This window comes from Chlorocebus sabaeus, chromosome 11, assembly GCF_047675955.1.
Source record: "Chlorocebus sabaeus isolate Y175 chromosome 11, mChlSab1.0.hap1, whole genome shotgun sequence".
NCBI lineage: Eukaryota > Metazoa > Chordata > Mammalia > Primates > Cercopithecidae > Chlorocebus > Chlorocebus sabaeus.
The window spans coordinates 63,886,802-63,903,667 of record NC_132914.1 but is presented as its reverse complement, the minus strand read 5'-3'; the positions used below and the strand labels follow the sequence as shown (position 1 = coordinate 63,903,667).

The 16,866-nt window shown below is 37.3% G+C and overlaps 1 protein-coding gene across 12 annotated transcripts in view; it reads left to right on the top strand.

The window, feature by feature from the left end:
* The window catches only part of GRIP1 (glutamate receptor interacting protein 1), a 723,532-nt gene that overhangs the window by 404,653 nt on the left and 302,013 nt on the right, over window positions 1-16,866 (top strand). For 2 of the 12 annotated variants that reach the window (XM_008003937.3, XM_008003934.3), the window contains exon 1: window positions 2,184-2,443. The exons of 8 other annotated variants lie outside the window; for them this stretch is intronic. In XM_008003937.3, the coding sequence (XP_008002128.3) occupies window positions 2,389-2,443 (55 nt within the window). In that variant the 5' untranslated portion in view covers window positions 2,184-2,388. Of the gene's footprint in view, window positions 1-2,183; window positions 2,444-16,866 lie in introns of those variants that run through there. 2 more of the 12 variants (XM_008003938.3, XM_037987730.2) reach the window with 1 other exon arrangement.

Below are 16,866 nucleotides of genomic sequence, written 5' to 3'. Positions count from 1 at the left end.
GCATTAGCGAGGCCAGAAATGGAAGAAGATGGGAATACTTGGTGGATTCCTTCATTTTTTGGAAAAGAGTTACTCCAGGAGGCTCCATTTCTATAAGATTTCTGGGGCTACGCCTGGGCAGGCTAATAGGATAGATATGGATTGGCAGCCACAGTATTCAAATAGAGAAAAAAAAAATCCCCTAGTTTGGGCTCTCAGAAACCTTTCAAAGAGCTCCACGATGGGTTATTTCCCCTGCCAAAGAAATAGGACATTTTAGTAGTTCTGAAGACCTTTCTTGGGACCAGAGGACAGAGCTTTAGAAAAAAAAATAAACGTGTTAGGAAAAGGGGAAAATATTTGATCATTTTAGTCATAAGGAAAAAGCAAATTGGATCTGAGTCTGTACAATAGCAAAGGTGCAAGAGATTCCTGTATGGTTTTGAGTTTTATTTGAATAGACGGGGCTGGGGTGGTGGTGTTCCACAGGCAAGATTCTACTAATAGTAATTGGCAGCTGCGTATTCTGAGTGCCTGAATTTTAGGAAATATGTTAGATTTGGAGAAGAATCTTGGAAAGAGCTAACTGTAAATATTTATCTCACTTTAGCTAATAACTCAGTTCTCTATTACTAAGGTATATTTCTATTTAAAGCAAAAAATATATATATCAAGGAGGCTAAACTATTTCTAGGGATAGCCTAATAGAGAAGAACATAATATGGGTTGAAATTCAAAGAAAGATTTATGCTAATCAGAACAATTATAAAAATTTGATTTTGTACTACAGTCCATTTAATATAGTATTTTCTATTGATTAGTGGTTGCTTTAGCTAGACCATCCTTGGTAAAAGAATTCTGTTCTTTTCAAAAACCTTTAAAGTAGATGCTTATGATATTCAGATGTTTTTCACACACAAATTATTTTTCTGTTGGACTCAAAATACAAAGCATATGCATTTCAGTGGTAATGGATTGAAATTGTTTGAGTTCATATTGAATTTATGAATGAAGAAGAGAAAGTTTGGAATTTGGAATTCCACTAAATTTGGAATACTGGAAGTTATTTTAGAAACCAGCTTGAAAGGTTTTTCACAGCCTGAAGCGTAGAGAATAAAACTGTATGAATAATTCATAAAGTCCTAGAAATATTAATCAAGTAGTTTAGAGAGTGATATATATCTTTTCATTTTGACTAACTGATTTTTTTTTTTTTACTTAAACTTCCTGGCCAACTGTCTAAATTTTTTGTCCTGAATGTTTATGTTAACTCCTGTGGGAGAATTCTGGCTTTTGATTAAAATTCCCTACCAAATGTTAGTTTGTATTGACTGTATAGTGAGCAAGCTCCTGCTGGCAGATGAGGAGGTGTGCTCCGCCTTCTTGTCACTTTGTGAATGGATTGTGAAGGGTTTGTTAATTTGCTCTTCACTCCATTGGAGCAGATACTCACAAATATCTGCTATGTCGCAAGACTGTTTTATTTGCATAATGAGAAGAATGGTTTGGGGGACGGTTGTTTGGGAAATAGTATAATAAAGTATATTAAAAATAGAAATACTTGGCCTTGTTTGCTTTTATTTCTGGTATCTTTAGAAACAGTCTTGACTGTGTTGCTTTCCAGCCAAGTCCTTTTTTTGGAAGGGTGATTAAAGGGGCTGGGACTCCATCTGCCTGATTGTCTGCCTAGCCCAAACCCTTTCTTGTATTCACTTTATGAACATACACTGCCTTAACTCTCATAGGTTCAGAAAGTACCAAAGAGGTCTCTGTCCTAGAGCTGCTTCCCTGCTATAGGCAAAACTATGATTCTTTCCTCAATCCCAAATATAAACGGCCCTCCCTCTTTTTCTTTCCTTTTTTTTTCTTTTTGTTGTTGTTTAAAGAACATAGTATATGATCCATGCATTTCTTCCTAAAGTAAGAGTGCAAGCATTTCACTTGCATTTCCCATTAAATGAGACATATAAAGGACACTGACTTGATGCTGAGAAGGAAAGGGGCTGATGGTGACTGAACTGACTGGATACATAGCCTTTTGCCTTAAACAGAATGCACTGCTCAGTGCTTAGTGTTAGATTTATGGAATGGCTCCTCTCCCAGCATCGTCCCTGCTTTATACAATTTGGTGCTTTGTTGCTATCGAAACGGCATTACTTTCTAAGCCATTGTGATTGTGAAGGGGGAGGAGGCTGTGGCGGGCAGGGGTGGTGGTAGTAGTGAATGACACAGATTTACCAGATGACATGTAGCGGACCTCTGCATCAGCCAAGAGGAATTAAGCTTTGTCACTCCCCACTGGGACTACCTTTCTCCTGGTATGTGCGCAAGGAATTCATATGCTGCTGCTGCTGCAGCCACCAGAGCAGAGCCCTGAGTACACTTTGCCACAGAAAGCAGTGAGCAAGAATGATAGCTGTCTCTTTTAAATGCCGTTGTCAGATTCTAAGGCGACTTACTAAAGGTATCGTGCTTTCCTTGTTATTCCCTCAGTGAGTCTGTTGCGGTATTCTATAAACACAGTTTAATGGTTTTTACTTTCAAATATGACTGCCTTTACAATTTATTGTCAGGCAACAAAGACCTCAGTGAAATATGTATAGATACATATGTAGAGGTAGACTCGGCTTTGCTTTCTGTCCTTACATCCTGGTTGTGTTTGTGCTGAAATCATGAAAGCAGCTTGTGTGATTTTTTTTTTTTTTTTTTTTTAATGACTTCATTCTTTGCTGAAAAGAGAATGTGTTTGGGTCCGGTGCTGAAGTTATTGTGGGAAACCGTCATTTTGCATGCTGATTAACTGGTCAAGAGAAGTCAAGTGTGTGTTACTGTCCTTTCTATGATACATATACTAAATGCAACTGGCAGGTTCAGGACTTGCACAGCTGGTGGATCCACAGAATAATTGTTTGTTCTATTAATTTCCAACATCTTTTTCCCTGGACAACTTTAATTTCTTTATGTGTTAGAATTGCATGTCCAGAAAAGTATGTAATTCCAAACACTTTGGTCCTATGCAATATTAGAAGTTTATTTGCAAGTAAAAATCATTGCTCGGAATCTTATCAAGAATTAATAGCTTCAGATTGTCACTCTTAGAACTCTAAAATAGTAATTAAATTTCTCTGTAATATTTAAGGTATTATTGTATTTGAACCATTCTGGATGTGCCGTCTCATTTACTTTGTGAGCATTCTATTGAAAAGTTAGTAAATGGATGCCTTAAAATCTTGTCTTGTGTCCATATAGATATGTGAGCTCTCTTGCCTTATTTCCTTTAGATAGAACCTTCCTTAGAGAAAATTTATTATTTAAAAAAACTTCATTCTGAGCAAATGTATTTCGTTGCAAATGCCTTTCTTTTTCAGCCTGTAATATAGAGTACTGTTGAGTAATTAATTAATGGATATAATTATGTTCTAGAAGCTCCGAACCTATAAATATGTTAATGGATGCTATTTCTATCAGTTTAGCTTGACATATCAGAGTTCTTTGATCACCAGCAGTGCAGCTAAAAATGCAATTAATATTTTATTTGGCAGAAGAATGAATACAAAGCAAATAGTGAGAAATAGATCTTGAGTCAATAACAGGAAAGAGAATAAATACTATAGACCAACTTCCCGAATGCATTTGCAAGTTGTTTGGATAGCAGAGTGAGTCCTTTAAAAGGTACTTTGGGGGAAATATGGGGAAGATTATCCATTTTAAATTAGGCTGTTAGCCCGAGGCTGTAAATTCTGTTTTGACTTTATCCTCTACAATTGGAACAAAGGTACAATTTCTGTTTGTAAATCATGACTAAGAGACTATCCTTTCTGTTATGGTTTTAGCTAAGACTTTTAAAGCCAGGCCTCTTATTCTGAAAAGTTCTTTTCAGACCTAATTTTGGCATTTACTTATCTTGATGTTGAGAATTTAATGCTCTTCTTACATCATAAACATGAAACAATCATTATTTTCTATTTATCTGTATCAGTTCTTTTATAAGTCCTACATACTAGGAATAGAGTGAACCCAAGCAATTTATACTTCTTACAAATATTTTTTACTTTCCCAGTTTTCTGAATTTTATGGAATCATTGATCTCCTGCATTGAAAGGAGATTTAAGTGTTTGTTAATATAGCTGCTAAAAATCTAGATAATTGAGGAAAGTGTCGGTACCTGCTTTGGAGTTGCTACCTGACACTTTTTTCCAAAATCTTTATATCTGCTCTATTTCGTATTTAACTTAAGACTGCCAGTTGATCATTAAAATAAAATCTCTATGCAGAATCAATTTGCCATAATTGGGCTCTTCTTTATGTTTGACTGGCTGTCCAAATACTTACAAGAATGCGCCTGAGTAACACGGTACCTTGCCTTGCCACCTGCTCCAGTCTTGTCCAACAAAGTTCAAGTTCCACCATGCTTCTTGTTCCAAAGTGGATTCATTGAGTTCTAGCACCCTACCCATGCTTGTGGTGCTGTTTTCTTAAGCTGTAATAATAAAACCAGGAAACATATGTAATTACAATATTAAAATGACCTTTCTTTTAGGGTCAGGAGTGTTCTTGGGGACAGGGGTGGATGTACACTTGAAGTTTCTTGTCCCCTTCTCCCTATTCACACAACTCCCACACCCTCACCCTCAATTCCCAAGCATACATATTTCTTTATACCTATTGAGGGCCCCATCTAACACTCACTCTTCCAGACATTTAGCACAAGGCCTTACACTTAGTAGGCACTTCAAAACTGTTTGTTAAAATGAATTGGATTTATCTAGTTGAAAGTAATAGGGCCTTTGAATCTTCTGTGAGCTCCTAGGAAGTGCTTTGAGAATTTTATTAGACCTCTTTTGGCTAAAACCTTACCCAGATCTTAGCAGGGGGAGGTTTGCTTCATGACTCCAAAACTACCTTGCTATTTGTGGTTGATATCACCCACAAGAAAAAGCAATATGACAATTGCGATTTCTTCTTAATTTTCTTAAGGAGAAAATGATGGAATAAAAGGGAAACAATTTTCTACAAACACTCACATTCTTGATATTTTTACTTGATTCTTACATTCTTCATATATCTAACATATATTTAACAAATATTGATTAAGTACCTACCGTGTGCCTGACACTGACCTTTTTGCACTTAGAATTCTGGGCTAGTGTAAGAAGCATTTTTAAAATCAATATGTTATTGAACAATAAATATTTTTTCTTTAGGTCAGATGTAATTTTAAAAGATGTATAAACCATATATTTCTAGACAAGTCCTTGGATCACACCACATAGACACTGACCCACAGTATTATAGTAGAATATATTTCAGGTGAACTTAGCACTTCTCCGACTTGGGAATTGAGTCATTTTCTTATTAACGTTTCAAGCTGCTATTTCAATCATTTTGCCTTATCAGGTACCTACCAATGTAGAACAAGAGCAAGAAAATAACCTTTACCCAAAAGGCCCATGCCTGCCATTATGAGAGGACCTTTGGTTCACAGAAACACCAAGCACCATCAAAAGCATTCCCTTTCCCATCTACTATTGAAATCTAAAGAAGCAATGCTGTTCTTCTTTTCTTCCTCCAGAATAAGGGTCTACCGATTACCTAACCTTAGAGCCAAATCCCAAAATAACATTTTCTGAGGTTTCCAGAGACATCTGACAATAGGATTTTCTGGAGCAGGTAAATCTAGGCTTCTTGGTACCTGCCTTCACAGCTGTTTACCTGGGATAGCCCTGGTTTCTCAGCTAGGGGCTACCATACCTCAGGAGAAGGGAGTTATGTTCTCAGAGAAGGGGAGATATTTTCATGGCTCCTGTAGACTTTGTTCTTTTTCTCTTGTCATGATTGTGTGATTACTCTTCCTTGAGACAGGTTGGCCTCATATGCAGAGAATCACTTTCTGTGGTGATACTGGGTGTGATTCTGCTGCTTGCTCAGGTGCTGCCATTTCCAACTCCACTGGCAATGGCATTTTTCTTTCACAAGCTTCACTCTGCCTACCAACGCCAACATCAGCCAATTAATATTTACTGACATTCCACAGGAAGCACGGCTCTGAGCACCTTTCATTGTTTTGCTGCCACCCACTCTCTCTCTCTGTCTTCTCTCTACTGGCTCAAAGCTCACGTCGGAAATCTCTGCCTTCACTTTAGTATAGACTTCAACATTTTTTATCATAGCTGGCCTAAGTGTCATTTTATTTTCTACTTATCTTCACTTTCTCTCTCTTCCCAAATACACATATGGCCTAAAATAGAATTAACTCTCCCTGTCCCTTTCCCACTAACAAACTATAAGCAGCCCCATTGACCTTCATCCCAATGGGGTGTCTGAATGAGACATCTGTGGCTGGCAGGGAAGTGCTCCCTGCTGTGCATTCTATTTTCTTTCACCCTCCCTCTCTTCTTCCTGGTTTCTCCTCCCAACCTCAGTATCTTTTCTCCTTTTCTGCTGCCTGGGCATGGATGGGTATTGCTCTCCACTGGCACTGAGCAAGATTAAGAGGCTGGGTTGTGATCACACTCACACTCATTTTTTTCAGTCATTGTTCCCTACATTTGCCCCAGTCATGGAATCATTATGCTTGAAAGGGAAGGTCAGACATTCATCTAGGACTTGTTTCCAGAGAGAACTGAAACTCAACCATCCCAGACAACCAGCAAACTTATTCTCAATTCTCTCCAACAAGAACAATCTTAAAGTTTGTCTGATAAACTTTTAATGGATTATTCAGGTGACGTATAAATCCCTTTAAACTCTGACACTCATCCTGTGTTTAACAGTTCTTCTATTTAGAAACTAATTTCCTAAGTATAATCTTAATTAAAGAAACACATTTAAATGTTTTGTCTTAATGGAAGAGGAAAAATATTTCCCATCTTTTCTCGTCTGCAGACTCTTTTAAGCCAAGGAATTCTGAATCCATCACAGAAATCAGTATCAGTGTTCTGAACATGATGGCTCCTTTGCTGATGGCCTTGGATTTTCAGTTCTGGTTGCTCTGCTCTTTCCCATCTGTCTGTGTCTAGCCTTGTGGTTCCTTCAGCAGTCTTCTCTAATGGTTCCTCATCCACTCTGTGATATGATTCAGAATTGATAATCATCTGGGTTGAGAATGCTCTCTCTGCTGGATCTCATTTCTCCTGTCTCCCCATCCTCATCCCTTCTGCTAACCCTCATTGGCCTCCTCTGTCAGATCCTGCCATCTGGAACAACTTAACTGTATCCTCCACCTGATTAACTTTCCACCCCTTTCCAAATCTCACCTGCAAACATGTTCTTTCTCCTTTGCCTCCACCCCTTCATTTCATACCATCACAGCTAGTGCATTTAACATATTTATCTTTCTAGCCTATCAACTTTTAAAAATAATATGCACTTACTAGATATTTCACAAAGTTAAGTCTGCCTTGTTTTATTGGAGTCTCATCTGTTGCTAGGGCATGGGGCATATTTCTCTCACAAATAGAGAGATGCTACTTGAACAGGAGAGTGCTGCATGTGGGTCCCAGGCAGGTCTTGTTCTCGCACAAGTGCTGCTCATGGTCAGGATTGTGATGGATTTCTTGCTGTGCTTCTAGTCCACTGCTTTGAGGGGGTTTGCATTGAACAGTGGCTTGGACCACTTTACTCTCCAGTGGACTGAAGCTTTTCTTTTATATAACTGGTTAGACTTGTCACAACAGCACATTTATTTCTCCCCTGTCTTCCGAATGGGAATTGGTTGCTGGAGTACTTTACCTCCTTCCAGGAGGTACCCATCCTCCAGAGGGAATGTTTGGCTATGCCTCATATGACTCCCTATGAACAAGAAGGAGTCTATACCCTTCTTATAAGATTGTGGCAGGTTAGGAAGAAATATCTGGTTCATTACTAGGAAAAGGAAGGCCAATGTAGGATAGGCATTCTAATCTATTAACTTATCTACTTTTGGGAAATGTTTAGGAGGAAGAATGGAAATAAGGATAGCTAATGTTTATTGAGCACTTACTTTCTGCCAGGTACTTTTCTAAACATTTTACATGTACTAACTCATTTAAATCTTGCAATACTATCATCATTATCCCTGCCATATAGATGAAAAAGAAGAGGTTCAGAGGAGTTAAGGATCATTCCTAAGATCACAAAGTTTGGAGGACAGGAAGAACCCCAATGTTTCACTTTTGCCATTGTTTTTTCTATTCTAGAAAGGGATAGAAACCACAGACCTGCCCATCTAGAATAATAAAGAGAAATCGACCAAGGCAACACCTCACTAATCTCTCAGCATTCCTTATGGTAGGGGAAATAGAATAGACTTAGAAATCAGAAGATGTGTCAGCCTTTCCTAGCTTTCCTGTTTTTACTTGTGTGGCAAAAACAAACAAAACAACTGAATTTCCCACACTAAAACTCAGTTTCTTAATCTGTAAATTAAAAATTACTTGTGAAAACTGTTTTATACTCATGTTAGCTATAACAAAATGATTTAATTTTCTACGACAGTTGATTTATTTGAAATTTTTATCTTAGTAAATTCACTTTATTCTGGCAAAAAATATAATCTGATAACTTCCCACTATTTGAGAGGAGGCAAAATACTATTTTCTAGGAATAGGCAAGCAGTCAGTGTTTGGATCTCGTCTTTTTCTCTCTTTTAGTTTCTTACCATTATTTTGCCCATATACATGAGAATTATGTTAAATTTAAAATTAGTAACTGCTGCTTTATTAAATATACAGAAGAAAATATTATTTACAGATTTTTAAAACAATTATTTAAGTTTCAGCATCACATATATCCAAAAGAAAAATGCACCCAGATATTTATTACATGTAGCTCCTTAAAGGATGTTACTGCACCCTTCAAACCAAGGAAACTTTGACCTGCCATTACAAAAAGCAATAAAAACAGTAGTCTTGGATGTCTCAGTCAATGATGACTACCTAAATTCAGACAAAGCTTGGGGTATTAGAAAATGAAAAAGAACTTCTTACTAATAATTCCAATTAGATTATTAAATAGCTGAATATATGAAGAATACAATAAGTTACATTTGTACTAAGGAAATTTCTATTTATTTTCAAAACATGAATTAGGAGAAAAGGTAAAACTAAATATCACTAAAGATATGTTGTCATCGTAATAATGGAAACCAATGGAAGGAAACAAATTGATTTACAAATTATTATTATGCTTTTTAATAAGTTGAAGTTATACTATATGTGTAATACATACTTTGTCTTACATCTTGCTAATATTCTGCCCATTTGTGCACATTAGCACACACTTGTCATAGGAAACTGTTACTGTCTCTGTAGTATTTCCTTATGTGGATTATATATCTCTAGTTTGTTTCCCAGTTTTCAGTCTAATACGTGATACTGTATTGTCTTTAAAGAATTTATTTTGTGCTTTACATTGTTGCTTTCGTGTATCTTCATTTTCAAGTCTTCTGATACATATTTTCTGAGAAATGTGTTTAGGATACACATCCCACACATTTTTCCCAAGGCTTTCTTAAGCTAATAGATGTGGCAGAGAGAAAAACAGTGAGAGAAACAGCATTTGGATACCATAATATCCAAAAACCAAAGCAAAGATGAGAGAAGGAGAGGCGAGAAGCAGCCTTTCTGTTTTGTAAGTGGGTCATTGCTGACCTTTGAGAGAACAGTTTTCACAGAGTATTGATGTCCAAACCAGATTATAAGGATTCTCTGCCTTAAAGGCAACAAGGGCAGACCACTCTTCTAAGAAGGTCTGAAGGTGAAGGTTAGGCTATAGATGGGCAGCAGCCCCTGGGGGTGGAGGGTGGGGCCAAAGGGGATAAGGAAGCCTATTATAGGATGGGAGAAATCTGAGTATTTTTTTAAAGGATAGAACCAGTAGGGAGGCAAAATTTCAAGATGCAAACTAGAAGAGGGATGAACTCTAGAACCAGGCAAGACAGGGTGAGTGTGAGACCAGGATATAGATGGCAGCCAGCTAGGGTGAGCAAGAGGGACACTCCTGTCACAGAGACAAGAGTAAGCTTAGGAAGAAAGACTTTGAGGTGGGCATTAAGGAAATTAATCAAACTTGACTTTCTTAGTAAATCAGAAGATGACTCTAAAATCTCCTATTTTTATGAGCACCCAATCCAGGGGTTTCTAAATTTTTCTCTGCATTGGAATTACCTCGTGACCTTAAGAAAATAGTGTTGCCTGGATTCAACCCCAGAGATTGTGATTTAATTACCTGGAAGTGTGGCCTGTTCTTTGGAATTTTAACACATTCCCCAGGTGACTTTACTGTGTTAGCTGAGTTTGGGAGCCATGGACCTAATCTATTGGCAGCTTCATAGAGATGCCACAATTAGACATGTTTCAGCCAGAGACAGCCCAGGAATTTTACTCAGCTGCTGGAAGGGAGAAGCTGAGCAGATATAAGGGCTATGTAACTGCTATAGCCTTCCTGTGACTTTGAGGGCAGAGCCTGTCTGAAAATGGTAGTGGATCTAAAAGATAAAGAGACACCATATCTGAGTGTCATCACTTCAGCCTCTGGTCAAGAACTACCTTAAGGGAGCTCTCCCCTAGACTTCTTCAATTAAGTTAGCCATTAAATGTCTTTAACACCTAAGCCCATTAAAGCCAGGTCTTTCTGTTATTTGCAATCAAAAGAGGCCTGATACAAGATATAGCGCATTTGTGTGTAGACATTTTGGTGAGAGTTTTGAAGACATGGTTTAAAAATGACAGTTGACTCAACCATTTGCTGAGTCCACTCCTGAGTTGCTCGCATTCCACAGAACTGTTTGAACACCCCTGCAGATCTGAGCCTGCAGCCCCGTGTGAAGTTATGAATGCCACTGCTAATGTAGGATTTCCAGTGGGTCATTTTGTTAAGTCTTCGACTCTGCCTTCCTTCGCAATCCACATCAGCATAGACCGGAAGGAATGTTCCATGGGGATGGAAATTAATATTATAATTTTCATGTGATTTTTCTGTCCTTACTATTTAGGGAGCTAAGGGCTGATTTTTCCCTTCCTTCTCCCTTTATGCAGAAGGTTTTTGTATGGAGAGAATAGTTGAAAGGCAGGGTTTTAAAGTTTTCTGCTGATATAAGGTGCAATGTTCTGAGCATCTCCAGTCTTCTCATTGCTCTCTCTTCTCTTCTGTTACTTTTCTTCTTCCAATGCTAATGGACATAGATCTACTTATGCAAAGGATAAGTAAGGTGCAGAAAGTCTGTTGCCCTAGCCCACAATGAAGAGTAGACTTCATTGGTTGAAGTCTTCTAGGGAGCCAGTTGTTGAATGTTAAAGAATTTTTTGAACTAGCTTTTAAACACAATTATTTAAAATTATATAAATTTTCATTGATATTGATATTAAAAACAGAGGTAATGAATACTAACAATTCATCACTTTCTAATCATTACTATATTTTATGTTCCATGTTCTCGAAGTCTACTGTGTCTATGTGGGAGAGCTACTCTATAATGGTGTGCCACACATCTCTTAGCAACTCCACATTCAATGACATCAAGTTGGTAGATTGAAATTGGCCACAGTGGGAGTATTTACACCAGAGAAATTGGTGAATGCTATAAATCAGGGCATGCCCTTACCCCTGACAAAGCAGCTTGTTAAACATTTACCAGCACACCACTGAATAGGTACTCCTGCTCTGTGTATTCATAAACCTGTGTAGATGGCTTTTATTATGCTTTCTAAATTTGATGATAATTCTATGTTTATCTGTATACAACCATCAGACTATGAATTCCTTGAAAATTAGTATCCATGCTTTACTTATCATTATGTCACTGGCAAGTACGAAGTATTTGGTGCAAAGAAAATACCCAATAAGTATCTGTTGAATGGATAATGTTAATATTTATTTATTTATTTATTTGTTGAGACAGAGTCTCAGCACCAGCTAAATTTTTGTATTTTGGCCAGGCTGGTCTCAAACTCCTGATCTCAAGTGATCTGCCCGCCTTGACCTTCCAAAGTGCTGGGATTACAGGCATGAGCCACCATGCCCAGCCGAATGATGTTAATTTTTAAAGATCTCCTAGCTTAACCAATCCCACACATTTGTTTTGGGCTTGGAGTGTTTCAGATAATGACTTTCCTTTTCATCAGAGTTCTTGATTTTTCACATCACACGAGGAAAGAAAGTTCCAGGAATATTCTGAGGATCTTTTTATTGTTTGTTTATTTGTTTATTTTGAGACAGCGTCTCTCTGTTGCCCAGGCTGGAGTGCAGTGGTGCAATCTTGGCTTGCAGAAGCCTCAGCCTCCCAGGCCCGAGCAATCCTCCCGTCTTGGCAGCCTCCCCACCACTCCCCCCACTCCCAAGTAGCTAGGACCCCACCACACTGGTATTCTTCTTCTTCTTCTTTTTTCAATTTTTATTTTTATTTTTTTGGTAGTGATGAGGTCTCCCTGTGTCCCTGTGTTTGCCCAGGCAGATCTTGAACTCCTGGACTCAGGCTATCCTCCCACCTTGGCCTCCCAAGGTGCTGAGATTACCGGCGTGAGCTACTCCTGCACTCGGCCTTTTCTGAGGATCTTTAGTATCCTCTAACATCTGCTGATTTCCCAATTTCCCTTTTAACTAGACAGGTGTTCCGTACCTCCCTCCTTCCCCTCCTCCTCCCAAAGCCTGCTCAAGGCTGTCTGGAGGAAAATACTGGCAGGGGACCAGAAACAGCACCAGGCAGCTGGAGGCTGAAGGACAAACTATTGTTAAATTCTGCATGACAGAATTCCCAATTGAATTCAATCTGGGGAATATCTAGGACCCCACAGAGTTTCTGATTGAATTGAGTCTTTCCTAATCTATAAAGCTAGGTGACTTCATACAGATCAAAAATGAATTTCATTTGTTGCCTTTGTTTTTCTAAATGGTTTGTTGATAAATTTGGTTTACAAGCTATGAAGACTTAGAAAGTATCAGACTAAAGATAGTTTCCAAGACTGATTAATTCCTTGTGATATTTTATATAGATGATATTTATTTGTTTATTTTAAATGTATGCCTTCCAAATGTTAAAATCTTTATCAGGATTAGTGACTCAAGGCACACTGACCACAAACTTTTGCCTCAGCTACATCCCAAATATCAGCATAAGTAAAAAGTATAGTTCTAAAAATAGGAGAAAAGGGTATCAAGAAACATGAGATTTTCAGAAATGTCTGGAAGATGGAAAGTGGATAAACCAAGCAGACATTACAATCCAGAGCAAATACAAGAAAAGTAGAGGGAGGAGCCACACTTCCTGGCCATGGAACCACAGACGGGCTTCAAACTTGGGTTGTTTTTGCAAAGCAGGCAGAGGAAAGAGACAGAGAACAAGATGATTTTTTGAAGGATGGAACAGCTGAGAAAATTAAACACCTCCTTCACCTTCATCACCTTCCCTATCGTTCCCTAATCTAAAATTAGAAAGCCAATCTCTTAAGAAATTCATGGATCTGTAGTGATGACCCCTCAAGAAAGCCCTCCCCATTTAGGTGTGGAGTTGAGGAATAGCCTAGTGTACCGCCTGCTCGCCCTGCTGCCTGTCCCCCACCCGAGGCCTTGGGTGAAGTCTGCCAGTGATGCTGCCCTGTTATCCTGGGGAAAAAGTGGTTAAGAAAACATAGTGCTATAACTCACACCAGCTACTTGTCTTAGGCAACCTAGTTCTTTATTAATAAATGTAAACTGATAACTTTAGGGGTCATTGACATTTTTTGGACTAACAACTGACCTGAAGAAAGAAAAGGTGATTCAAGAAAAAAAGAGAGATTTTTAAAACTTCTAATGAGTGGCCTCAGAAGCATTCAAGTAAATATTACATTCAAGAAGGTATCACACAAAACATGACCAGCTATATGACAAGGGAGCAAAAGAGAAATATACAGAATTCACAGAATATAAAAAACTGTGACTGCTAAAGTTAATATTCACTAAAAGAAACAGTTGACAAAGTTAAGGCAAATAGTTGAAAAACATAGGTACATAGAAGATCAACTGGATAGATACAACATCAACCTAAAAATAATTTGGAGAACAGAGGAGAAAAAGGGAAAGAAATTATAATGGAAATGATTGGTGTAAATTCTCCAAATTCAAACATGTTTTCAGATTGAAAGGGCCCTTTGAGCTCTAAGCAAAATTACTAAACAAAGACATAAACGAATCCTCTTCCAAGACATCATGGAAAGAGAGACGATCCTAAGAACTTCTCAAGAGAAATAAAAATAGGTTTCCTATAAAGGAATCAGAATCAACTTTTTGTCAGATTTTTATCAATACCAGATTTTTTAAAAAGCTTTCAATATTTGAGAATAAATGCTTCAAACCTAAAAATGTCTATCAAGGTTGAGCATAAAATAAATACATTTTTAAGTATGCAGTGATTCAGAAAATTTAAATCTAACACATGCTTTCAGAAAAAAAATGACTGGAGATTATACTTAAGCAAAAATGTATATAGAAGTAATCTAGGAAAGAGGAAAGCATTAAAGTCTAGAAGCTGTGGATCTAATTTAAGAGTGCAGTGGAATGATAGCCCAGAATGGCAGTTATATAGTAGAGTACAGTCAATGCAAATGAGAACCAATCGTCAGAGTCAAGGCGGAAGGCCTAATGAAGAATGTGGATTTCTTAATAATGACTAATTAATCATAATATGATAGAATTTTAATAATGTATACAATTAATGATAAAGTAAAGATATAATTTTTCTTTTGTCAACAAGAAAAAGAAAGACAAATAGAAATCCTAAGGGGGATAAAAGTTGGACAAGAAGGTAAAAATCCAAACATGAAGCAATGCAAAATGTGTCATGTTTTTGAAAAACTTTTGGCAAATGAACTTGACCTTTATACTTGGAAGATTCTCCATTGAGTAGCACAGATTTAGGAACATAGAATGCATCTCCTGCTTTAGGGATTTCATCACATTATTTGATTCTCCAATGAAAAATATGTACATAATCATCATTTTATAATTGTTATTCATATTTAAAATTTTACATTCTATCTGTACAGAGAAAGCACAAAACTCAGTTATAACTAGGAAGGGAACATAAATGTTATTAACATAAATTTTTATAATATAAAGATAGTTACATACCTGACTAGCTTTATGTTTGTGGAGGAAAGACAAGTGCAGGGAAGTATAGGGCTAACTGCATTAACGTACATAGAATATGTTGTAAAATACCATGTGAAGTTGACATGGTAAGAAAAAAAGACTACAATTAAAAAGACTGACAGTATGAAAAGTTGGCCTAGATATAAGCAATTGGAGCTTTCATATACTGCTCATAGAAGTATAATTTGATACTACTACTTTTGGAAAACTGGTAGTATCTACAACAGAACGTATGCATATCATATGGTCCAGCAGTCCCACTCCTAGTTTTATACCTAACAGAAATACGTGCTACATGACTCAAAAGACTTGTACAAGAATGGTCCTAGCAGCACTGTTTGTAATAGCACAAAACTGGAAACAACCCAAATATCCCTTAACAGGAGAATGGATAAATACATGTGGTAATCATTGGCATACTATGCACCACTCTGCCATGCGATAAAATGGATGATTGTCACAAACATACTGTTGAGTCAAAGAAGCTAAACAGGAATAATGTATATGATGTCATTTATGACAGGGCTCAAAACCATTCCAAATCTCTCTATGAGGGTAGAAGTCAGGATAGTGGTTAACTTCAGGGAGGACATGCATACTTACAGGGATACCAGAGCTGTGCTTTTTCTTATTCTAAGTTGTGATTATATGGGTATGTTCACTTTCGGAAAACTCATCTACTTGTTCGTTTTTGAATTGTGTGCTTTTCTTTGTGTATGCTATATTGTAATAAAAAGTTTATTTTGGCCGGGTGTGTTAGCTCACACTTATAATCTCAGCATTTTGGGAGGCTGCAATGGGGGGATTGCTTGAGAACAGGAGTTCAGGATGAGCCCAGGCAACATGGCAAGACCTTGTCTCTACACAAAATTACAAAATTAGCCAGATGTAATGGTGCATGCCAGCTACCTGGGAGACTGAGGTGGGAGGTTCTCTTCACCCAGGGAGGTCGAGACTACACTGGTGAGCAGTGATCGCCCTACTGCACTGTAGCCTGGGTGACACAGCAAGACCCTGTCTAAAAAGAAAAAAAAAAAAAAAGAAAAGCTAGTAAGCCAAGAAGTTGTAACATTTATTTTGGCATTTTCAGAAGTTTGGAAAGTGAAGCAGTAAAAAGAAAAAAAAAAATCCTATTGAGGAAGGGGAATGAGGGAGAGAAAGAATGGAGGAAGAAAACTTTTACTTTTTATCTTTTACGCTCCTATACCATTAACATTAAAAAGAAAAAAACAAAACAATTACAAGTAATATTAACATTACTAATAACAATAGCTACCATTTATTTCATGCTTATCATAACTGAGATACTGAACTGGGTATATTATGTAACTATGTCAATTAAATTTTCATACCTTACATTCTTCACCACAATTATTAAGGTGAAATTTATTAACCCAGCTTAATGATAAGGAAGCTAAACATCAAGATACCCAATTATAATATAAAGGACACAAAATATTATTTAGGAAGAAAATTTTTTAGCAACCCAGAATATGTTTCTTGTTATATTAAGGCACATTTTAGTTCTCTAGCATTTGAGGGTTAGTCAGGGGAAGCTCTTACTGTGTTTGTAAATCTCATTGCCCATTAGTGAACCTGGAGAGAGAATCATACCTGGCAACAAATTCTAGAAGGAATATATACTATGAATGTTTATCTAATGTATGTTAGAGACTATAATTATGGTATGGCAAAAAGATAAAGTTATTTTTAAAACTCTTTCTCTGTTGACTCACTACAAAAGCCAAGGACACAATATGATGTCATAATGCAGGGAAGTAA